Source organism: Chiloscyllium punctatum, chromosome 7 (assembly GCF_047496795.1).
Source record: "Chiloscyllium punctatum isolate Juve2018m chromosome 7, sChiPun1.3, whole genome shotgun sequence".
NCBI lineage: Eukaryota > Metazoa > Chordata > Chondrichthyes > Orectolobiformes > Hemiscylliidae > Chiloscyllium > Chiloscyllium punctatum.
In genome coordinates this window covers 92,395,832-92,420,787 of record NC_092745.1, presented here as the reverse complement: position 1 = coordinate 92,420,787, position 24,956 = coordinate 92,395,832, and the positions used below count along the sequence as shown (strand labels likewise).

Sequence of the window (24,956 nt, the reverse complement as noted above, 5' to 3'; positions counted from 1 at the left end):
CAAAATTCTAAAGAGCAATTTTAAGACTGTTATCAAAAAATTCTTTGTTCATGCACAGTGATCAACATTACATAGATTTGTAGTCCGAGTTGCCAATCTTCCCAATTGTCAATCACCAGGGAAGAAAGATCAGTCTCCCAAATGCTGCTATGAGCAACATGGAAAAAATAATAGGGAACTCTGAGGCTTGTGTGCTCTTCCAGTTGCTTTTCAGTGAGTAATTACATGCCACCATTACCGTATTATCTTCTATTTTTCTTCAATGGTCAGAAATGCAGCCACGTTTAGTTTTCTGCTCCTGCTCCATCATTTAATAGCAGGTACATCCCATGGAGATTAAATCTTTCTCTGATTTGTAGATAGAAATCACAATGCAGAAACCGGCACATTTATTTCTTTGCTTATTCAAATATTTTCCAATTTGCAATAATAAATGCCTCTTCTGCTTCTGGCTGTTTCAGTACCACAGATATTCTGCTAGCATTTATGAATGTGGTTAACAATCTGATAATACAAGACAATCTTTATTTTGAACACCGAGTAAGGAATAACTATTTATCAGGACACCGGGGATTACTCACCAGCTCTACTTCAAAATAGTGTCATGGGATCTTTTACATCCACCTGAGAAGGCAGTTGGGACATGAGTTTATTTAACTGATTCACAGGATACAGGCATCATTGACTATGGCAGCATTTATTTCCCATCACTAATTACATTTGAGAAGATGGTGGTCAATTGTCTTCTTGAACTTCTGGAGCCAGTGAGGGATAGATACATTCACAATGCTGTAAGATAGGGAGTTCAAAGATTTTGACCAATGACAATTAAGGAACGATTATATAGTTTCAAGACAGGATGAAATAATTTGCAGGAAGTGGTATTCTCAAGCACTTTGAGTCATAGGGTCATAGAGATATACAGCACAGAAAGATCCTTCAGTCCAGGTCGTCCATACCAACCAGATATCCTAAATTAATCTAATTCCATTTATCAGCACTTTGCCCAAATCCCTGTGAACCTTTCCTATTCATATACCTATCTAGATGCCTTTTAAATATTGTAATTGTGCCAGCCTCCACCACTTCCTCTGGCAGCTCATTCCATACATTTTGCATGAAAAAGTAGTCCTTAGGTCCTTTTTAAATCTTCCCGGTCTCACCCTCATCCTATGTCCTCTAGTTCAGATTCCTCCAACCCAGGGAAAATGCCTTAAGTTAATACATGTGATGTTGAAAAAGACCAGCTGGTCAGGCAGCATCCGAGGAGCAGGAGAGTTGACGTTTCGAGCATAAATCCTACATCAGGAATGTGTGGTGTGGGGGTTGGGGGGGGTGGGGGAGTGGTGTGCCAAGGGAGCTGAGAGATAAATGGAGGGGTTGGGGCTGGGGGAAGGTAGCTAGAAATGGGATAGGCAGCTGAGGGTGGGGCTTGATGGTGATAGGTCAGAGTGGAGGGTGGACCGGATTGGTGGGAAGGAAGATGGACAGGTATGACAGTTCAAGAGGATGGTGCCACGTTGGAGGGTTGGATCTGGGATAAGGTGGTGGGGGCGGGGGGCAGAGGGCAGAGGGCGGGAATACCTTGTCTATTTAACAAGCCATGCCCCTCATGATTTTATAAACTCTATAAGGTCACTCTTTAGCCTTCTACTCTCCGGGGAAAATAGACCCAGCCTATTCAGCCTCTCTCAATAACTTCTACATGATATAGGTCTCATGTTTGGAATGTGTGCATTGGGTGTGGACAAAGTGAATATTGAAGATAGTGGATGGGGTGCCAATCAAATGGGGGGTTTTGTCCTCGATGATATCGAGCTTCTTGTCTCAGCTTGTTTCAGCTGCACTCATCCAGACAAGTGGAGAGTATTCAATCATGCTCTTGACTTGTACATCATAGCTGGTGGATATACTTTGTAGGGACAGCAGGTGAGTTACTCTGTTTAGAATTCCCAGTTTCTGACCTGCTCTTGTGACCACAGTGTTTATATGTGAACTAGACCAGTTCAATTTCTATTCAATGGTAACTCCTCAGCTGTTAATGGAAGGAAATTCAGCAACAATAATGTTATTAAATGTCAAGGATAAAGGGATTTCCTCTCTTTGGAGATGGTCATTGTCAGTTACTTGTATGGTGTTAGTGTTACTTGCCACTTTCAGAAGGTAATTGTTGAAGCAACTAAACATGGTTAGGCCTAGAACACGTCACTGACGAACTCCTACAGAAACATTTTGCAGCTGAGATGACTGATCTTAACCATAACAAGCATTTCCTTTTTGCCAAGATTTGACACGAGGCAGCAGTAAATTTTCCCTTCATTTGAGTTTTCACCAATGATTCCCATTGACTAAGTTTACTAGGGGTTCTTGATGCCAGAATCAGAATTAGGAATCATAGAATCCATACAGTGTGGAAATAGGTCATTTTGCCCAACAAGTTCACACCGACCCTCCCAAGAGTATCTCACCCAGACCTTTTACCCCACCCTTAGTACTCTACATTTCCCCTGACTAACGCGCCTAAGCTACACATCCCTGAATACTATGGGCAATTTAGCATGGCCAATTGGGGGCGGCAGTGTGGCTCAATGGTTAGCACTGCTACCTCACAGAGCCAGGAACTGGTTCAATTCCTGCTTCGGGCAACTATGTGGAGTTTGCACGTTCTCCCCATATCTGTGTGGGTTTCCTCTGGGTGCTCTGGTTTCCTCCTACAATCCAAAGACGTGCAGGTTGGGTGAATTGGCAATGCTAAATTGCTCGTAGTGTTCAGGGATGTGTAGGTTAGGTGTATTAGTCTGGGGTAAACGTAGGGGAATGGGTCTGGATGGGTTACTCTTCGAAGAGTCGGTGTAGATTTGTTGGGATTCTATATCAATTCACCTAACCTGCACAAGTTTGAGCTGTGGGAGGAAACTGGAGCGCACGGAGGAAATCCATGCAGACACAGGGAGAATGTACAAACTTCAGACAGACAGTCACCCGATGCTGGAATCGTATCCGAGTCTCTGGTGCTGTGAGGCAGTGCTGCTAACCACTGAGCCACCGTGCTGCCCATGCTGACTGAATACTGCCTAGGTATCAAGAGCAGTCACCCTCATTTCCACTCGAGTTCAGCTCTTTTCTGCATGTTGGGACAGGGGATGGGGAGCCCAATGAAGTCAGAAACTGAATGACCTTGGCAGAACAAACTTCAGTGAGGATTTTATGACTGAACAAGTGGCGCTTAATATCATTGAGAAAAATCCCTTCCATCTCTTTGCTGATGATTGAGAATAGATTGATGGGGCAGTAACTGGTGAAGTTGAATTTGACCTGCCTTTTCTGCTCCAGACATACGAGAGGAATTTTCTATTTTCTGGGGAAACACCAGTACGTGGCTCTACTAGAACAGGAGAATGTGAGGACTGCAGATGGTGGAGAGTTGTATAGCCTCAAAAAGCCTGGCACTGGAAAAGTACAGCAGGACAGAAACTGCTCAAGGTGCAGGAGAGTCAATATTTTTGGTGTAAGCCCTTCATCATGAACGATGAAGAGCTGATTAAGGGCTTATGCCCAAAACGTCAACTCTCTTACTCCTCGGATGCTGCCTGACCTGCTGTACTTTTCCAGTGCCAGGCCTTTTGATGCTATACTAGAACAACTTGACATGGTTCAATTTTTAATTCTGGAGCACTAGTTTGCAGTATTACTACTGGTATGTTGCCAGGCTCCATCGACTTTGCAATATCCTGTACGTTCAGCAGTGTTTTGGTATCATGTGAAATGAATCACATTAACTGAAGGCTGACATCTGTGATCTGAGAATGAATAAAGAGTCGAGATGTATTGACCACAACAATTATGGCTGAAGATTGATGCAAATGTTTTTGCCATATCTTTTGCATTGAGGTTCTGAGCTCTCTCTTCATTGAAGAGGAGGTAAAGACCTTCCAAATATCATTAGCTGTTTATTGAATGTGGCTGGACCCTAGAGCTTAGGTCTGATTGTGGGATTGTATAGTTTTGAATGTTGCTTGCTGTTTCCACTGTTTTGTCATGGAGATCGTCCTCTCCACCAGGTTGAAACCTCATTTTTAGATCCGCATGGTACTACTGGAATCCCATTTGTTGAGTCTAACTTAAAAAAAACACTTCCTGTCCTCCATGCTGCCGCAAATCTTACCTTTAGGATCAAATTATTGCAGATGCTGGAAATTTAAATGCAATTTTTTTTCATTGCACAATACCCCCCCCCCCCCCCCCCCCACCAACCAAAAAAAATTATATCCTTTTCCCAGATGGTGAAATTATCTGATCTGATTTATTTTCATTTCAGATTCCCAGCATTTACCCAAAAAGTCAGTATAGTCTCTCTTATGTTGCTGATTACTCATTAGCTGACTGAAGATGGTTTAACCTGAGGATCATTGTGTCTCAGAAGAGCAGAGAGTTTGAGAAGGAGGGTCCTCCAGTGCAACCTCAGCTGGTGCTGGAATTGAGCCCAGCTCCTGACATCAGTGTGCACTGCAGACTAGACTGCAGGCAAATGACCTTCTCACACGCGCAGTAGTACTTTGAATCTACAATCTAATTCTGAAAACTCCTGAGCCACAGTTAGAATCATCTGGATAAATAAATTAACCGATGTCCCAGCAGTCTGTGAGAGAGGTAGTGTTCACGGCCGGAACTGTGTGCGTGGTTTTTTGTTCTGAGCGGACGGGAGTTGCCTGTGCACCGGGGGAAACAGTTTCCGCTCGGATCCCGGACGCGAGGTGGTGGTAGCAGCATGGCCCAGGATTCAGAATCTGCGTCCGACACTGAGGACTCCGACTTGGAGGTTAGTGTGTTACCCAGAACTTCAGGCATCGCTCCTCTGGCGGCAGCGGCGGTGCTCAGGGAGAGGGTCCCGGGAGGGAGGGATTCGGTGAAAATAATTTAAAGGCCTATCTTGTCTGCTCTGTGCCAGACTTTCTGATATCAGTAACTACAGGCGGTGGAATGGAGGGTCCTCATACCCAAAGAATTAAGAGGTTTTGTTTTTTTTAAAAAAAGGAATTAACACGTGGGCCTTTGGTGTTGTCGGCTGGACCGACCTTTATTGCCCGTCCCTAGAACGTGGTGGTGGTGGTGGTGGTGAGCTGTTTTCTTAACACTGCAGTCCATCTGCTGTGGGTTGACTCACAATGTCCTCAGGGACCGAATTCGAGGATCTTGATCCAGTCACATTGACGGGAAGTTAACGTAGAGTCATAGAGATGTACAGCATGGAAACAGACCCTTCGATCCAACCCAATCTAGTCCCACCTGCCAGCACCCGGCCCATATCCCTCCAAACTCTTCCTATTCATATACCCATCCAAATGCCTTTTTAAATGTTGCAATTTTACCAGCCTCCACCACATCATCTGGCAGCTCATTCCATACACGTACCACCCTCTGCGTGAAAAAGATGCCCCTTAGGTCTCTTTTATATCTTTCCCCTCTCACCCTAAACCTATGCCCTCTAGTTCTGGACTCCCTGACCCCAGGGAAAAGACTTTGCCTATTTACCCTATCCATGCCCCTCATAATTTTGTAAACCTCTGTAAGGTCACCCTTCAGCCTCTGAAGCTCCAGGGAAAACAGCCCTAGTCTGATCAGCCTCTCCCTGTAGCTCAGATCCTCCAAGCATGGCAACATCCTTGTAAATCTTTTCTGAACCCTTTCAGGTTTCACAACATCTTTCCGATAGGAAGGAGACCAGAATTGCACGCAATATTCCAACAGTGCCTTACCAATATCCTGTACAGCCGCAACATGACCTTTCAACTCCTGTACTCAATACTCTGACCAATAAAGGAAAGCATATCAAACATGTTTCCAAGTCAGGATGGTGAGTGGCTTGGAGGGAAACTTTAAGTTGATAGTATTCGCCCATGTACCTGCTACCCTTATCTTTTTTGATGAAAGTGGTTGTGTGTTTGCAAGGTGTTGCCTGTGGATCTTTGAATTTCTGCAGTGTATCCTGTAGATAATGCACAGTGCTGCTACTGTGTGTCAGTAGTGAAGGGAGTGAATGTAGGCATAGGGGAGTAAGAAGGTGAGTAACTTGCCACAGTATTCCTTGCCTCTGACTGTATTTATGTGGCAAGTCCAGTTGAGTTCATAATCAGCAGTAACCCCAGTATATTGATAGTGGAGGATTCAGCAATAGTAACACTATTTGAATGTCAAAGGGTGGTGATAAGATTGTCCCTGCCTGGCATTGATATTTACTGCTTGTCAGCCCAAACCTAAATATTGTCCAGACTTTGTTGTTTGAACATGGACTACTTTGGTATCTGAGGAGTCTCAAGTAATCCTGAACATTTTGCCAATGATTGCACACTTTCCACCTGCTAACATTTAGAGTCATAGAGATGTACAGCACGGAAACAGACCCTTTGGTCCAACTTGTCTATGCCAACCAGATATCCCAACCCAATCTTGTCCAACTTGCCAATATCTCTCCAACCCTTCCTATTCATAACCCATCCAGATGCCTTTTAAATGTTGCAATTGTACCAGTCTCCACCACTTTCTCTGGCAGCTCATTCCATGCATGCACCACCCTCTGCATGAAAAAGTTGCCCCTTCGGTCTCTTTTATATCCTTCCCCCTTCACCCTAAACCTCTACTCTCTAGTTCTGGACTCTCCAACCCCAGGGAAAAGACCTTGTCTGTTTACCCTATCCATGCCCCTCATGATTTTATAAACCTCGATAAGGTCACCCCTGAGCCTCTGATTCTACAGGGAAAACAGTCCCAGCCTATTCAACCTCTTCTTATAGCTCATTCTCCAATCCTGGCAAGATCGTTGTAAATCTTTTCTGAACCATTTCAAGTTTCAAAACATCTTTCCAATAGGAAGGAGACCAGAATTGCAAGCAATATTCCAAAAGTGGCCTAACCAATGTCCTGTGCAGCCGCAACATGATCTCCCAACTCCTGTACTCAATACTCTGACCAATAAAGGAAGGCATACCAAACGCCGCCTTCACTATCCTGTCTACCTGCGACTCTACTTTCAAGGAGCTATGAACCTACATTCTAAGGTCTCTTTGTTCAGCAACACTCCCTGGGACCTTACCGTTAAGTGTATAAGTCCTCCTAAGATTTGCTTTCCCAAAATACAGCACCTCGCATTTATCTAAATTAAACTCGATCAGACATTTCTCAGCCCATTGGCTGATGGTGGGAAGGTCATGATGAAACAGCTGACGCTTGTTGAGCCTTTGAGAAGAGAGGTTGAGAAGGTGAGACCTCCATGGGAATCTTAGCTGGTATAGGAATTGAACCCACGCTATTGACATCATTATGCACTGGAAACCAACTGACCACCTTGCATCAACATAGAACACAGAACAGTACAGCAGAGGATTGGGCCCTTTGGTCCGCAGTGTTATGCCAAACATGATGCCAGATTAAACTAATCCCTTCTCCCTGTCCTTGGTCTATATATCTCCATTCCTTGCATATTCATGTGTTTGTCCATAAATCCCATTAACATCCCTCCACCACCACTCCGGCAGCATGTACATTTCAATTGGATCCCCTCTTGTCCTTTTAAACTCGTGAGTACAGAACCAGTAGTACCAAACTCTCCATATAGGACAGTGTTGCCGTATTCCGTATCAGCCCAGTAAATCTCTGCTATAATCTCTTTTAGGTGGTGAGATGCAACAGTCCAGGTCCTGTTTCACTCGAGCCCTGCAGTAAGATATCCCTCCTTCTGAACTCAAAGCTTCTTGTAATACTGGCCAATACACCATCTGTCTTCCTAATTGCTTGCTGCACCTAGCTATTTTAATTGGTTTTTCCAAGGATACCCAGACCTTTTTGTGCATCTACATTTCCCAATTTTTCACCATTTTAAATAAAGCTCTTTGTTTTTTTTTCCACACCAAAAAGTATAACTTCACATTTAGTCACATTGTACTGTATGTACCTGCCATGTGTTTAAATTATGGGTCAAGGAGAGAAACAGTTTCAAGTAGCTTTTCTGGATAGGATCAGATCAGATTATTGTTGCACTTCAGCCCCAAGGAGTGGAGTGTTAAATTGTAGAAAACTTGAGTAAATGCATTGTTAATCACTGTGACTGTACTTGAGCTTTATTTTTGAATTTGTACTGTGTGCCTGCTTTATTTTCTGTACTGAAGTTAATTTCTTTGGGGGTAGAATAAATAAGATAGTAGAAATAGTTACATCTGGCAGTGTTTGTGTTGGAATCAACAGTCAATATTTTAGGGCGATCATCAGAACTGCAATGTCATTGATCTGAAATGTCAACTCTCCTTTTTTCACAGATGCTACTAGACCACTGGAATATTTCCAACATTTTCTGATTTATTTCAGATTCTCAGAATTTGCAGTATTTCACTTTGGTATTAATATGTTGGAGTTGTATTTGAACAGGGTGTAATAGCAAAATAAACATCAGAATATCGGTAATTGATGAGAGAAATGGGCTTCAATAGTAATTCCAAACTACTTTATCACATAATTTGGAACTGCAGAAATGGTTTGGACTTTTCATCCGATACCATGAACTGGAATTTATGTGTTGAGGTGGATAGAGAATTGGTTGGCACACAGGAAGCTGAGAGTTGGAATAAATAGGTCCTTTACAAAGTGGCAAGCGGTGTCGAGAGAGGGTACCACAGGGTTCAGTGCTGGGACCCTGGCTGTTCACAATGTACATTAACAATTTGGACAAAGGAACTGAATGTTATATCTCCAAATTTGCAGACTCTGCTAAGCTGGATGGCAGTGTGTGCTGTGAAGAGGATGCTAAGAGGCTGCAGGGTGACTTGTACACGCTGGCTGACAGGGCAAATACTTGGCAGATGCAATATAATGTGAATAAATGTGAGGTTATCCAATTTGACAAAAGTAGGAAGACAGATTATTATCTGAATGGTGGCAATTTTGGAAAAGCTGAGCTGCAGCGAGACCTGGGTATCATGGTAGAACAGTCACTGAAGGTTGGCATGCAGGTCCAACAAGCCTTGAGGAAAGCTAATGGATGCTGGCCTTTGTAGCGGGATGATTTACATATAGGAGTAGGGATGTTTTGTTGCAGTTATACAGGGCCTTGGTGAGGCCACACCTTGAGTATCGTGTGCAGTTTTGGTCTCCCAGTCTGAAGAAGGACATTCTTGCTATTGAGGGAGCCTAGTGAAGGTACACCAGACTGATTCCCAGGATGGCAGGACTGAGATATAAAGACTGGATCAACTGGGCTTGTACTCACTGGAACTTGGAAAAATGATGGGGGGATTCTCATAGAAACATATGAAATCCTCATGAGACTGGACAGACTAGATGTGGGAAGAATATCCCCTACGCTGGGGTAGTCCAGAACTAGGGCTCAGTCTAAGAATAAGGAGCAAGTCATTCAGGACTGCAATGATGAAGAATTTCTTCACTCTGAGTTGTGAACTTGTGGAAGTTCTACCATAGAAAGCTGTTGGGGCCAGTTCAAGAGGGAGCTGGACGTGACGTTTGCAGCTAAAGTGATCAAGAGGTATGGAGAGAAAGCAGGAACGGGATACTGAAATTGTATGATCAGCCATGATAGTATTGAATGGTGGTGAAGACTGGAAGGGCTGAATGACTTACTCCTGCAACTATTTTCTATGTTTCATAGCGACATAGCACTAGTTTCTCATGGGTTATTTGGTAAAAGGATGATTGAAACTAAAGCTAGTTAATTAATAACTTGTCAAATGTTACTTATGTATTTTTGTCTCTTTTTAAAATGCTTTTTCTGTGAGGATTTGTTGTGAAAATAATTTAAGTATTCATCACAAAAGCACCACAGCACTTGTCCAAAAGTAAATCCACAACTTTATCTCCTATGATGGATCAGTTTAAGAAATAAAATAAATCATCTGGAGTTTAAGTACCTGGTGACCAGTGGTTATTTTTACTTGAAAACAATTCGCAAGTTCTAGTGATTAAAGTATGCAGTTGGAATCCTCGTTTAGATAGTCATTTACAGGACCTGACATGGTAGGTGATTTGATGATGGTGCACATAGCATCAAAGCAAATGAGCAATCTGAGTAATTGTCTTTAGCTTGACTCCAAAAGGGGACAACCAAATATGGCATTGCACTAATCCAATAGTAAACTTTTTGTCCAAGTTTAGAAGATGCCTTTCAAACCTTTTTGAGTTTATGTATGCTTCTTCACTGAGTAAATCAGATGCAGAAGAATGGAAACAAATTATAATTCATGAAACTTTTGTCAGTTAGCAGAATCTTTTTATCTTGGTCCTATTTCATATTGGTTTCTGATGTAAAGCACTCAGGCTTTTCTTTAACCAGTTACATTTAATTTTTCATTTTATTACAGCTTCAAGATGCATTTTCAAAAGGTTTTCTCAAACCCGGATTGAATGTGGTGGAAGAAGCAAAGAAACGATATGTCAACAACGTGGTGAGATTTTTTTTACCTTTAATCTCTAATGATCTAAGTATATTGGAGAAGATTGAATATCTGTTTGCCACCGGTGTTTACCCTAAGCTGTTGTGGTTCTGTTCGCCGAGCTGGGAATTTGTCTTGCAAACGTTTCGTCCCCTGTCTAGGTGACATCCTCAGTGCTTGGGAGCCTCCTGTGAAGCGCTTCTGTGCTGTTTCCTCCGGAATTTATAGTGACCTGTCTCTGCCGCTTCCGGTTGTCTGTTCGAGCTGTCCGCTGTAGTGGCCGGTATATTGGGTCCAGGTCGATGTGTTTGTTGATAGAGTCTGTGGATGAGTGCCATCAACAAACACATCGACCTGGACCCAATATACCGGCCACTACAGCGGACAGCTCGAACTGACAACCGGAAGCGGCAGAGACAGGTCACTATAAATTCTGGAGGAAACATCACAGAAGCACTTCACAGGAGGCTCCCAAGCACTGAGGATGTCACCTAGACAGGGGATGAAACGTTTGCAAGACAAATTCCCAGCTCGGCGAACAGAACCACAACAACGAGCACCCGAGCTACAAATCTTCTCCCAAACTTTACCCTAAGCTAGTTGAAACTACATTCCTAACACACGGATGTTGTACAACTCGGTGCAAAACTGATTCAATCAATCTCAAACGAGCTTTGAATGCACGTTTGTGTTAGTGTAATGAACTTTATAAATTTTGAACTGGAAGCTTCTGAAGCAGTAATTCAGTCCTAATCCTGTTACAATTGTTTTGAAACATGCGCTTGAATAAGCGCTGTTATTCTCCTTGCTACAAATTTAGTTGTCAGAGTCTGAAAGGACTGAAGGGTTTTTTTTGAGATCATTTATTGTCTATCTCTGGTTGTCTTCTAGTGCTGAATTGAATGGCTTACTAGGATATTTCAGTGGGCAGTTAAGAATCAACTATGTTGTTGTGAGTCACATGTAGACCAGACCAGGTATGAATGGCAGTTTCTTTCGTATAGGACATCAGTGAACCAGAAGGGTTTTTAATGACAATTGACCGTGGTTATCATGGTTTTAACTAGATTTTTAATTCCAGATTTTCATTAAATTCAGATATTCCTATCTGCTGTGTTGGGATTTGAACCCAGAACATTACCTGGATCTCTGCATTACTAGTCTAGTGACAATACCATTAAGCCATCACCACCAAAGTGTCTTAAATATATTATAATAACTAGATCTTCGAGTATTGACAAATCTTCTGCTGAAAAGAGTGTCAAACTGTCCAAGCTTGTTAAGTTGTCCAGCATCGGTTTTACTTATTGAACAGGATTGATGTTGCAGCAAGTAATGTATATACACTAGCATTTGAAAGAGCTTGCTGATAACAACGAGAAAACACTGGATTCATTTCACCATCTTCAAGAAGTGGGTTGCTCTGAAGTTTTATTCTTCCCTCAATCAGATGCCTCTTCTGCCTTTTTTTTTCTAACTCCCCAAACAGAAACAATGCGAGTATCTGCTTTCTCCTTGGTTATACCAAGGTTATGACAAAATAATACTGAGGAATGTTTCAGCCAATGTAAAAACTCTTTCATAGAAAAGATTAGTTAACCTAGCTTACAGCTACTGCATTTTATGGAGTTAAAGCAATTGCTGCAAAACTTATAGTAGTTCTAATAAAATTGAATTTGATGCCATGTTATAACTGGGGAATATTACCATTCAGACTGTGGGCTCAGAAGTGTTAGAGGCTTCCCTTTCTATGTGAAGCTGTGTCCCTGAAATACTGTTGTGATCACTTACTTTTTTTTGGAACTTCAGGTGGGTTTGGAACAATGTTTGGAAGAATTCAAGAAAAACATTGAATGGATTGAGAGGCTTGACATGACAAATGGCCCAGCTGCTGACATCATAGCATTGACTGAAGGGAAATCGGTGTCACAGGAACGTTCAGATATTGATCCAGATGATGACTTCCAACGTGAGATGTACTTGTAGGTACAAGATTTAACAGTTAGTTTCCATCTTTAAGGGATATGTATACATCTGCAAGAAGCTTAGCTTACAGAGCATTTAAAATAAAAGTAAAGGCTAGAAGTATACAATGTTGGTTGTCTTTTTTCACTTAAAATTTCTTTTTCTCATTTAATACAAGTGTTTTAAACAAAGTTTTTAGTTTTCATTACAGCTTTATTGCAATAATTTGGCACATTAATTCCAGCTTGCAAGTTAGGCTCCTTTAAACTCAAAGGTTTACCTTTATGGGCTCAAAGTACTTCTTCCTGAATGGTGTAATTTGACATTGTGCAAGTCATCACTCAGTTGGTCACACTTTCACATCTCAATCAGAAGACTGGTAATTCCTAGTCCTCCCCCCAGAGATTTAAGAATACAAATCTAGGCCATTAGACTGCTGCAGTATTGAGGGAGTGCTGAACTATCAGGGACTTGCTACTTTTCCAGTGTAAACTGGGTCCAGATCCACACTCTGAGGTAAAGGATTCTGGGGCAATATTTCAAAGAATGGCAATGGAGTTATACATGATGTCTGGCAAACATTTAGCTTTGATTTAAATTCATTTAAAAATTATCCAATTATTGTTGCATTACTGTTTGTGGGAGTTTATTATGTGCATGTCTGCAGCTGTATTTTCTACAGGGCACACTTTTTTTTTTGTTTTAAATTTAAGGCTTCTCTTTGATTTTCAGGACCTCTCTTTGATTTTTTGAAGGCTACTTTTTTTTATTCTCACTATCACCCTTTATTGGGTGATGCCGTCAATTACAAACAATATCTTCTCTATTCCTGCAGAAGCAGAATTGATCAATATCAACTATCGATTTTACAGATGAAAGCACTGAATGCTAAAACACAGTATTTAAATTGGCACATTAGGCATAAATTAACATCAAAATTTATTTTTCAGAATAACTGACATACACTTCTACACAGTATTAAAATCACCTTTAAACACACCATCCAGATTTGATAAGGTCACGCCAACTGCCTGGTTTAAACATTTGTATGACATTTTCGAAGTTGCAATATTTAAACCAGGCAGTTGTTATCCTTTTTGCTGCATCTCCTATTTAATTTGTGACAACTAATAGTGTTTATTACAATAGCATCCACTACACTTTTCTTCCTCAGAGTAGCTCCTGAACACTTGCAGGTTTAAACTAGAGATACCATGTTTATTTGCAAGTAATATGCTACTCCAGTTACGTGGAGTTTTCTTAGTTCCTAGTTACTTTGATTATTTCATTGATGGAATTGCATCTGTTTTCTTCCTTGCAGCCTCCCTCTTTCTGCTGCTCCATCTCTCTCCCCTACAATTGTACTTTCCTCTCTCTTCATGTCCCCATGCAAATCCTTCTGCTCTCTTCATGCCCCTGTCACTTGCTGCCTCTCCCTCTTTTACCCTTTACTCCCCTGGGAACAAGGCCATCTCGGCAAAATGAGTGCTGCCAGCTCACTAACTCACCTTTTGGCAAAAAGGCCACACGTGGCCTTTGCTCTCTAGTGTGACCTTAGCAAGACATCTAGCTGTTGGCCTGTTGTGTTCCCAGCACCATATCCTAGCTGGAGAACTCTGTTCCTGGCTCCAATTACTTCTTAGCCTCCAGCATCTGCTCCTCAGTGACTCTTACTGGTAGCTCCGGCTTTCCTGCACCTCCAATCACACCTCTTTTTTTTTTTCTCTTTTTTTCACTTTGTTGCTGAGAAGTTCATTATTTCCTTCCATTTAACAATCCTTCTCCAATTAGTTGGCCCTGTGAGCAAATTTTCACAGGAACTTTTGCGGTATTTGGGCATTCACCTGCTATTTGTTTTGAGTGCTGATTTCCTAGATTAAAAGATTGAATACATCAGTTAATTGTAAAACACTTTGGATGCCCTGAGGTTGTTGACAGATGCTCTGTGAATCCAAGTGTTTTCTATTTGTCTTATTTCTTGTTCCACTATGTTGAATTTCTGAGAAATACAAATGTTTTCTGTACATGTTACCTACCATAAAGAGCTACTATATGTTTACATACACACTTTTTGTCAAGCTGTTGTATATGTATACAGTTCACAATGCTTTTCAGAGTGGAAAGATTCTACTGTTCAAATGACTAAAGCTTTCGTTGGCAGGAGAACACCTTACATTGAATCTGTTTTGTTTAGTTTTTGTCCTGAGTCCCATTTTGCAGATGGAACAGATGTTTGTTTAGCTGGAGGCTCAATGAGGTATACCACCATTGGCCTTTATCCAGATTATTTCCAAAGGAGGCTATGTAGCATTATATTGTGGTGTGGAAGGTGTGCAGATAAACTCTGATGTTATTTTAAGAAACAATGGAGGAATAATGAGGGAAGATAAATAGTATATAAATGGGTTATCTTGTCAGGTACTACCTAGGCTTCTTGCTCCCCTTCAAATCTGGTTAGTTTTTAACATCAATTTCGAATTAAATATCAAGATTTGTGTGTCTTTACATGTCATGTCTTGAAATGAATTGCAACCATTTCAAGGTAGATATTCTTCCATTTCCAGTGCAGCTTCTTCCAAGCTGAAATTACGATGCCTTTGATTTTCTGTAATAATTTCCTTTCTTGTTCAGTTACCGTCAAGCACAGGCAACAGTCTTAGATGCATTGCCTCAGCTAAACCAACAAAAAATTCCAACAAAAAGACCAGATGACTACTTTGCTGAGATGGCCAAATCAGATCATCAAATGCATAAGGTGGGTGACTACCAGTCTGTCACTTAATATAGCAGTATTTTAGTTTGAACTAAACATGGAGTTAACATGGAAAACTTACTAAGAAATCATATAAGTGCTTGATGTAAATCTAAGATATTGTTTCAAAGCAAACAATTGGACCTGAAGTTTTAGACATGGAAGACGAAAGTGATAGAAAATGTTTAATCCTCAAATGTGCTTTGTGGCATTTTCAACCACACAATATTTGAAATCTATTCATTCCGACCATAAGAAAATAACATCGATGCTTGGAAGTGGGTTGACGATATTTTTATTTGTATTTTAAGACTGGTAGAGATTTTCTTGATCCTGGTTCATTGAATGATTTTTGAGTCTTCTCAGATACACATTGTAGGTGGAGAATCTTGTATTGTTTAATCAATTGGTTTCCGTTTCATGACCAAATCGGAGAATTATAGGTTCAAGCCCCACACTGGATCTTAAGTATATAAATTAAGTTGGGGTTTCAATATGTTAATAAGATCATAGATATTTATCCTTTCAAGCTAACAAGCAGAGATACTAACAATGTGGTCAGTAGTTTAAGTGAATGTTGATATTCTATAATCGTACAACTGTTTTGGGGGGGAAGAAAAAAGTATTCAACTTTTCAAGAGTTTTGACCTGCATTCTTTCCTAAAAACATGATTGAAAACAAATTAACTGGCTGCTCAGTTACTTGGAGCATATTTGCCTACCTAGCATGGAGGGCACATTTGAGCTGTTTACTACAGTTATTTCCATTTGCTGTAATAAGATCCCATGTTTAATTTCTTTCACTGTTTTGTTAGATACGAGAAAAAATTTTATCAAAGCAGATCTCCATGGAAAAGTCTGAAAAGGCTAAACAGCTTCGAGCATTGCGAAAATATGGCAAAAAGGTAATTCTTTTTTTTGTCCATTTAAATATGTATGTGTAAGATTTTTATTTTCAAAACGAATATGTTAATTCATGATTCCTGACTTATTGAGGATTTCTAATGAAAGGCGTTTACCTGAAATGTTGATTTTCCTGCTCCTCAGATCCTGACTTGCTGTGCTTTTCCAGTACTGCTCTAACCTTGACTCTAATGTCCAGCTTCTGCAGTACTCACTTTCGCCTTATTCTGAGGATGTCAGTAGCCTTAGTTTTGGTTTTATTTCTCGATTTGCTGTTGTGATACTGCAAATGAACCTAATGTTTGAAATGCAAAATCTAGGTTCCTAGTTTGCATTGTACCTCAAATTGTTGTATTATATTTTCAACATAAAAACTGATATTAGTTGTTTGTTGAACAACAGCAATATTATAGTTATTTACAAAAGATAATCAGTAGGAGCAGGAATAAGCAATTGAGTCCTTTAGAGCCACTCTATCTTTCTGAAAGATAATGGCTATTCTGATATTGGGCTCAGCCATTTTACAGCCTTTTCCCAATAATTTTAAAGTGTCCGTAAGTTTAAAATATCTGTCTGAATTATGTTCTGGCTATTTATTCCAACAAATTTCTCTACAGATACATTTAAAACATATGGAACAATTTTTAATTTATTGAATGACTTTCTCATTGCAATTACTCAGTAGTTCCTTTCAATTGGAAAGCACAATAGACTTTAATGCCTCTGGCTCATGGATTTGAATCTCTGTCTGTCTGTTTCACACTGGTAGGAAAAAAAACACATCATCAAGCAGTACATTTATCAAGAGGGCAACTGATCTGATACTGTAAATATAGCCATAAAAGTGGTGATATTTAAACATGATGGATACTTCATGTTTGGATATACAGGTCGTTCTGCTATTAATGTGAATTTGCTATAACACGATTGAATTGGGGACACTGTTTCTAAAGTGCGAATTTTGTAAAGTGTGTATTGGTTATAACACAATTCCAGCCCCACTAGTTTAAATGATGCTGCTATTACACAATTTTCTTAACACAGAATTGCATGAGAATGGAACTACAATGTTATAGCAGCACTGACTGTATAAAACTAAAAATCTCCCAGCAATAGCTGATGCCTTTTGAAATAATATGCCATAAAACCAGCTGCAGGCCGGCAGCTGATCCAAGTGGTAGTTCTTTGTATGTGTGTGTCATCACAGTGATTGTTGGCCCACCATTCAATTACAGACTATCAGAGTGAAGTCTGATCCTGTCCTACCCAGCATTCACACAAATATACTTTCCAAAAGGTGTCTTGAAAGATAATCAGAGTTCCTGATGTGCTTTGTTTCCAACACTCTGCAACTTTAGATTCAAGTTTTATTAGAATCTTTCTTCACGTTTATGCTGTTAACAACTCTTTTTTTACAAGCATATTTCAATTATGAGAATATGGGGTATTTTTGAAGACATCTCTAATTGTTGGTATCAGCTAATATTGTAGTGAAAAATGAAAGCAAAAAACTAATGGGAAGAGAGGTAAGCTGTTTATTTTGATATCGAAACATAATACCAGGAAAGGTAATAAAACCAGCAAAATGTTGTACGGAACTGTTTTAGAAATTGCAGTTTACAAGTTATTGATATTGTAGAAACCACGTATATTTAAAGTTAATACAAATTTAAGTATTTATCAAATGGTTGCAGCTCCTTTTTAGATGTCAGAAAAATGGTTAAGCAGGATAAGGACTTTGGAATTGAGTGATGCAGGATAGGTTATTGGATAGGAAACAGGAATAAAGGGGTAACGGACAATTTCAAGATTGTCGCCTGTAAGTGGTAGAATGCTGAAAAGATCTGTACTGGGGCCACAGCGATTTATAATATATACTAATCACATGGATTAAAAAGTCCAAGATTAATTATCTAGGTTTGCTGACAATACAAATCTCAGTGGGAATTGTATTGGAAACTTCAGTTTTAAAGAGATAGAAACCAGTTAAGTGATTGCTCAGCAAGGTGACAGATGAAGTATAATGTGGAAACTGAGAGGTTATTCACTTCGGTAGTAAGAAAAAGGGAACTTATTTTAGAAGTTACATGCCTTTTAACTCTGGTCACAAATTTAACATGCTGGTACAGCAAGCAATTAAACAAAGAAAAGTTACAGCCCAGGAACAGTCCTTCAGCTCTCCAAGCCTGAGCTGATCCAAATCCACTATCCAAATCTATTGCCCAATCCTAAACATCTAGATTAGATTAGATTACTTAGTGTGGAAACAGGCCCTTCGGCCCAACAAGTCCACACCGTCCCGCCGAAGCACAACCCACCCATACCCCTACATTTACCCCTTATCTAACACTACGGGCAATTTAGCATGGCCAGTTCACCTGAACTGCACCTCCTTTGGACTGTGGGAGGAAACCGGAGCACCCGGAGGAAACCCACGCAGACACGGGGCGAACGTGCAAACTCCACACAGTCAGTCGCCTGAGGCGGGAATTGAACCCAGGTCTCTGGCGCTGTGAGGCAGCAGTGCTAACCACTGTGCCACCGTGCCGCCCACAAATCCCGCTGTATCCCTCTGCTCCCCACCTACTCCTGCATCTGTCCAGATGTACCTTCAATAAATCTACCGTGCCTGCCTCTACTACCTCTGCTGGCAACGCCTTCCAGGCACCTGCCACCTTCTCTGTAAAGTACTTTGCATGTGTATCCCCCTTTAAACTTTTCACCTGTCACCTTGAATGCATGACCTCTCGTTATTGAATCTCTCACCCTGGGGAAAAAGCTTATCTCTATCCACCCTGTCTATACTCTTCATGATTTTGTAGATCTCAATCAGGTTCCCCCCCATAATCTTTTTTTTTCTTCTAATGAAAATAATCCTAACCTACTCAACCTCTTTTCATAGCTAGCACCTTCCATACCAGGCAACATCCTCGTAAACCTTCACTGCACCCTCTCCAAAGCATCCACATCCTTTTGGTAATGTGGCTGTTAGAACTGTATACCATATTCTAAATGCGACCGAACCAAAGTCTTGGTACAATTTTAACATGACCTGCTAGCTGTTATACTCAATACCCCGTCCGATGAATACTTCTTGACTACTCTATCCACCTGTGCAGCCACCTTCAAGGTACAATGGACCTGAACTCCCAGATTTCTCTGCTCCAACATTTCCCAAGGTTCTTCCATTTACAGTATAGTTCACTGTAGAATTAGACTTCCCAAAATGCATCACCTCACATTTGCCTGTATTGACCTCCATCTGCCACTTCTCTGCCCAACTCTCCAGTCTAACTATATTCTCCTATATTCTTTGACAGTTGCCTATGCTTTCTGTTACTCCACCAATCTTCATGTCATCTGCAAACTTACTGTTTAGACCAACAATGCCCTCTTCCAGATCTTATATGAATATCACAATCAATAGTGGCCCCAGTACTGATCCCTGTAGAACACCACTAGTCACCTTTCTCCATTTCGAGAAACTCCCTTCAACTACTACTCTCTGTCTCCTGTTGCTCAACCAGTTCTTTATCCACCGAGCTAGAACACCCTGCACACCATGTGACTTCACTTTCTCCATTAGCTTGCCATGGGGAACCTTATCAAATGCCTTACTAAAGTCCATGTATATGATATCTGCAGCCCTTCATCTGTCAACTTGGTCAGTTCCTCAAAGAACTTCAAGTTGGTTCTTTTCTAAATATAAATAGATCTTATCCCTTGGTACTTTCTCCAGCAACTTTCCCACCACTGACTTCAGGCTCACTGTCTGTAGTTACGTCAGGGCCCCAGCTATTTCCTCTTTTGCCTCCCTCTGCAAGCTGGAATAGATCCCATCCGGTCCTGGGGATTTGTCCACGTTAATATTCTTTAGGAATTTAATTAGGAAGGTAAAGAATACATAGACTCAAATCCCCTTGGAATAAAAGTCTAAGAATAAGGAAGTCTTGCTGCAATTGTACAAGATTTCGGTGAGGCCAAACCTGGAGTATTATGTGCAGTTATGGATTCCAAATCAAAGGAAAGTATGTTTGCTATGGGGGAATAGCAAAAGTTCACTAAATGGGTACCTGAGATAAGAGGCTCAGTAAATTAGGCCTGTTCTTTTCTGGAGTTAAGAAAAATGAGGGGTAGTTCATTAAAACAAAGTTGTGAAGAACTTGATCACTTCGACTCTGAAGTCGCTTCCCTTGGCTTGGGGGCCTTAGGAGGGGCAGAATTTCAGGATCAGGGTTTGCTCATTTATGATGAACTTAGGAAAAATCTTCTTAAAAGTCAGAGGGTTGTGGATCCTTGGAATTCTGTATCTCATAGGGTTAAAAATGTTACATTCTTGAATATATTCAAGGTCAAAAATCAGACAACAACACACTGTTCTAGTCTAACAGGTTTATCTGAAATTGCAAGCTCATCATGAATCATCAAGGCTGTGATGGATGGAATGTTTGTTTGGTTTCTTCTAGACTAGAGGACTACATGAAGCAGATTGGAAATTGAGATGTGAAAGAGATTAGTTATGGTCATTTAAAAAGTGGTTCAGGTTTCAGGGCCTCTGGTCTGCTTATGTTGAAAAAGCCCTCTTTGTCACAGGTTTGTAATATAAATGCAGCAGTAATATTCCAACTGTCAACAGAAGCTTGTTCCTTCTTGATTTGGACTCAAGCTGAAGAAAATTTGACAGCTTCAGAATTCAAGCTCTACTGAAACAAATGTCCATATGTATGAAAAATGGAACAGGTCATTCATGCAAAATCATCACGTGACTTGCTTTATTTTATCAAGCTAGAAGTATACTGTTGTCTGCAAAGACCGTTTGAAACTTGTTAATTAATACTATTAATTTGACCATAGGTTCATACAGAAGTTATACAGCAACGTCAGAAAGAAAAGAAAGCCATGATGACAGCAGTGAAAAAGTACCAGAAAGGTTTGTTCTGAAGTTTACCCATTAAGCCAGAAAATTTGGAGATTGCCATAATTTTAACTTTTTTTCAGAATCCAGGATATTGGAGCAAATCCAATATATGCAGAGGCATTTTATTTTGGTGTTTACTCACTCGTAAAAATACAGATGAATGAGATTGTTTGATTCTGCATTTGTCAATCTTCAGGACTCACTGACAAACTGGATTTCCTTGAGGGTGATAAGGTTTCTTCAAAAACAAAGAAAGAAGGTGGAAAAGGACCAGCGGCTGGAATTAAACAAAACAAGCAAGGGTAAGGGATTATGTTGGATATGAAAGTTCACTGTCTTCAATTTTGTTTTTTTTATTGTTGTTAGATGCAATTAAATAGATTTGAAAAGACTGACTGGTAAATTTACATTGTCCACATCTGGAGTGTGTTCTCTCAAAGCCATTGAAAAAGATTTTCAAATTGTTTGCAGCCTTCTAGCTGAACTTTGGAAATCAAAAGTCATTGATGCAAGAAACTGCCATTTTAGAAGAGGGAAAATGTATGTGTTACATGCAAGGGGCAGAGGCTATGATGTTGTATGACTTTTGTAGTCCACCTTAAATTTCTTGTGTGTAGTATCTGCATTAGACTAATGCAACATAAAAAGTAGGCAGTTCGAAGTGGTCTTTCATAGGAGGCTTTTGAGCATGCAATTAAGTTCAATAACCCACAAGCTGTACTCCAGTTAGTATAAGAACTACTGCTTTGTGTTCTGCATGAAGTAGTCCCAGACTGGAGGCCACACCTGCATAAAATTGTAGGGCCCAAGGACCTCTCAACTTTTTTTCCTCATACATGGACGTTCGAGTTCTCTGTGTGGTCTGTTTTAAACAGAAGTGAAAATCCTGTAACTGTAGATAATGATGTGTATGTATGGTGTTCACCAGCAGCTATCCAACTTACAGCTCATTTTAAGGACCTATTAAATTAGTTATTAACAGCCAACTGTTCACTTTGAATTCAGAGTAAATGCAAAGAGGAAATACAAAAACGAGAAGTTTGGTTTTGGAGGAAAGAAGAGAGGCTTAAAGTGGAACACCAAAGACAGTCATGATGATGTCTCCAGCTTCAGATCAAAAGTTGCTCATTCCAAAAGCAATAGTTTTGGCAAAGGAAGAAAGAAGAATGCAAATGTGAGTATTTTTCAGTTAGTATTACAGTTCCTGCAATGAGATGTTTAAGTTTGACATTGTATTAGTAAGTGAAATTCCAGAATAGGGACATTTGGCAAAAGTAGCTCCTGTTGTTGGCTACTTTTTGATTCATATTAGCTCCTTCATTAGATGTGGAACCATGTAGCAACATTTACCTTTTTTATCTGTTTTGATGTATGGGGTATTTGGACTCTCTCTCAGCAGTAGCAATAGAAAAGTTCATCAGTATTATCAACCATACATTTAAATTTAAAGCCATAACACCCAAGACAAGCAATGATTTCCCAGACATTACAGTATTTAAACTGGCATTAGACCACCGGCATAAAAGAATAGATTTCCAAAGTAATTGACACACATCTGTACATTCAGAACCAACATTCTAACCCCACCAACCAGATTGCTGAGGTCACAGCTAATTCATTTCCACCGCAATTTACAAAGCTGGAAAATTTTAACCACAGTCATTGCTATTCTTGTTGCATCCTAGACCATGGTCTCAGATTTAAGTTTAACAATTGGCACATTGTTCATTCCAAGAACAACCACTGCATTTTTCTCATTTGTGGCTCCTGAACATCTACAGCTATAAGATGAATATTTTTCTTTTATTTTGCAATTGTAAATGAATCTTCCACAGGATTTGGATGCAGCCTCCATGTGTTGTCAGTGTTGTGGAGAGTCTCTCATCTATTTAAAAACCATCGTAACATCTAGTAATAAGCACTAACTTTTCCGAGTCTTCCTGCTGCTATCAGGTATTGAATGGTGGAGCAGAGTCTGAGCTGAATGGCCTAATTTCCCATTTTATGTTTTATGGTCCTCTCTGAGCAACTTCTTCAAATTGGAAACAAAGTTAAATGCACTTGAGTTTAAATGGAATGTAATCCTTATTGATGGGGTTTATTTCTTTGGGATAGTAAAGTGAACCATATTTGAATTCTGCGGAGTTTTAATTGTAATGAGGAAAACACTAACCAACTTAAACTCTACCGATGATCATTTGCCTAATGTTGGTAAGACAGTTCTTTCCAACCAAACCTTTCCTATGGTGCTTTTGTTCTATGGTCATAGAGATGTACAGCAGTAGTGCAGTAACTTATATTTTGGCACTTTTTTTTTTAAAAAAGCAGCATTTAAAATGGTAACAGTATTGTACTAAACTGAAGAAAGTGAGGACTGCAGATGCTGGAGATCAAAGCTGAAAAATGTATTGCTGGAAAAGCGTAGCAGGTCAGGCAGCATCCAAGGAGCAGGAGAATCGACGTTTCGGGTGTAAGCCCTTCTTCAGGAAACATCGATTCTCCTGCTCCTTGGATGCTGCCTGAGCTGCTGTGCTTTTCCAGCAACACATTTTTCTGTACTAAACTGAAGTCCAAGTTACTATCTTTAGTGTGGTAACAGAGAAATCTGAAGAAAAGAAAATATTCAGTAAAGCTACACTTTTTCTCTAACTATTGTGTGTCTTTGGAATTCCCTTCCTCAAAAGGCAATGGATGCAGTCTTTAACTGTTGTTAAGATAGTGGGCAATAGATCCTTGATTACCAAGGAGATGAAAGATTATCAGGGGTATAGCATTGAAGTTAAAATTGAATCAGCCATGATCTTATTGAATGACGTTACAAGCTTGAAGTGGCTGCCTCATGTTTCTTATTTGTATGTATGTCCTCTTCCCTTTACACTTTGAGTAGTTTATATTTCTTCTAATTTACAAGAGGTATAATTTCTTTCTCTCTCTCTCTCTCTCTCTCTCTATTATAATGTGTCATCTTTAATTTGCAGAAGCGCCCTGGCAAGAGGACTAGACAGAAGAAGAAAAACCAGGCACGATAATGAAGTGACAATAGAAGGATATTGGGATATTGTTATCCTGTCCTCCACAGTGTGGGGTAGAATGAACTTGGTTTTCCTTTTATCATGCATAGATTTTTTTATGAACATATTGAATTTTGCCTCCAGAAGAAAAGAATGTTTTTCATTAATTACAGCGTATTTGGTTAGAACTTGTTTGGTTTGGATGGTATCAAAATCTGGAAACGTTGTCTTGTTAAATATTGGACGTGAATATTTTTGGAAATCACTTAAATATAATAGTTCCTCCTTATTACATGATTTAATTACCTTAATGTAATTTTCAAATTTAAGGATATTAAAAAGTGACATTTTGGTCCTGGAATAAGCTTGTTAAATTGTGATAAATACAGGTCTGTTAATGCAAAAATAAATTCTGACATTTTTTTTCCATCTTCTGGTCTGAGTGCTTACATAAAGTAACATTTTCTTTCTCTGCACTGCATTCAAAACAAAAGTATTTAAGATATTTGACCATTTATTATTTTAGTCAGAAATGTTGTGGTGATTAAATCTATCAATCCTCAATAAGTAGGATGTCCACAGGAAATTTGATGACCAAAAAAAAGTAAGAACTGAGTAGTAAACTAGCCACTCTTCCATTTGGTTTTACTTTCATTGTAGTGCTTATATTTAAAAAAAAGAAAATTTCTCAGGGACCAAAGGTAATGTTCTTTATTTTTCATTTGGTTCTTCTGAATCATGTTTTATTTTCTGTTCATTAGAGTTGTTTCTATTCAAGATAATCTGTTAATTAATAGAGCGGGTTTGAAAACTCGTAAATGAAGGGAAGATTCACCTTGACTTTTGTTGCAAGCTATATTGTGACACTGGTTTAGCGGAGATTGGCCAACATTTGCAGCGACTCGGTTTTAGCCAAATTCACTGATGTTACTGGGGAAAAACTTTGCCTATTTAGTTGAACAGCTGTCATACTT

The 24,956-nt window shown here is 39.9% G+C and overlaps 1 protein-coding gene across 1 annotated transcript; it reads left to right on the top strand.

Moving 5' to 3' along the window:
• Positions 1-4,640: 4,640 nt before the first annotated feature.
• ebna1bp2 (EBNA1 binding protein 2) lies at positions 4,641-24,411 on the top strand. Its single transcript, XM_072574347.1, has 9 exons — positions 4,641-4,819; positions 10,362-10,445; positions 12,243-12,415; positions 15,030-15,153; positions 15,966-16,055; positions 20,908-20,983; positions 21,168-21,273; positions 21,977-22,145; positions 23,950-24,411. The coding sequence occupies exons 1-9, from the start codon at positions 4,769-4,771 to the stop codon at positions 23,998-24,000; spliced, it is 924 nt and encodes a 307-aa protein (XP_072430448.1). The 5' UTR covers positions 4,641-4,768; the 3' UTR covers positions 24,001-24,411.
• Positions 24,412-24,956: the final 545 nt, after the last annotated feature.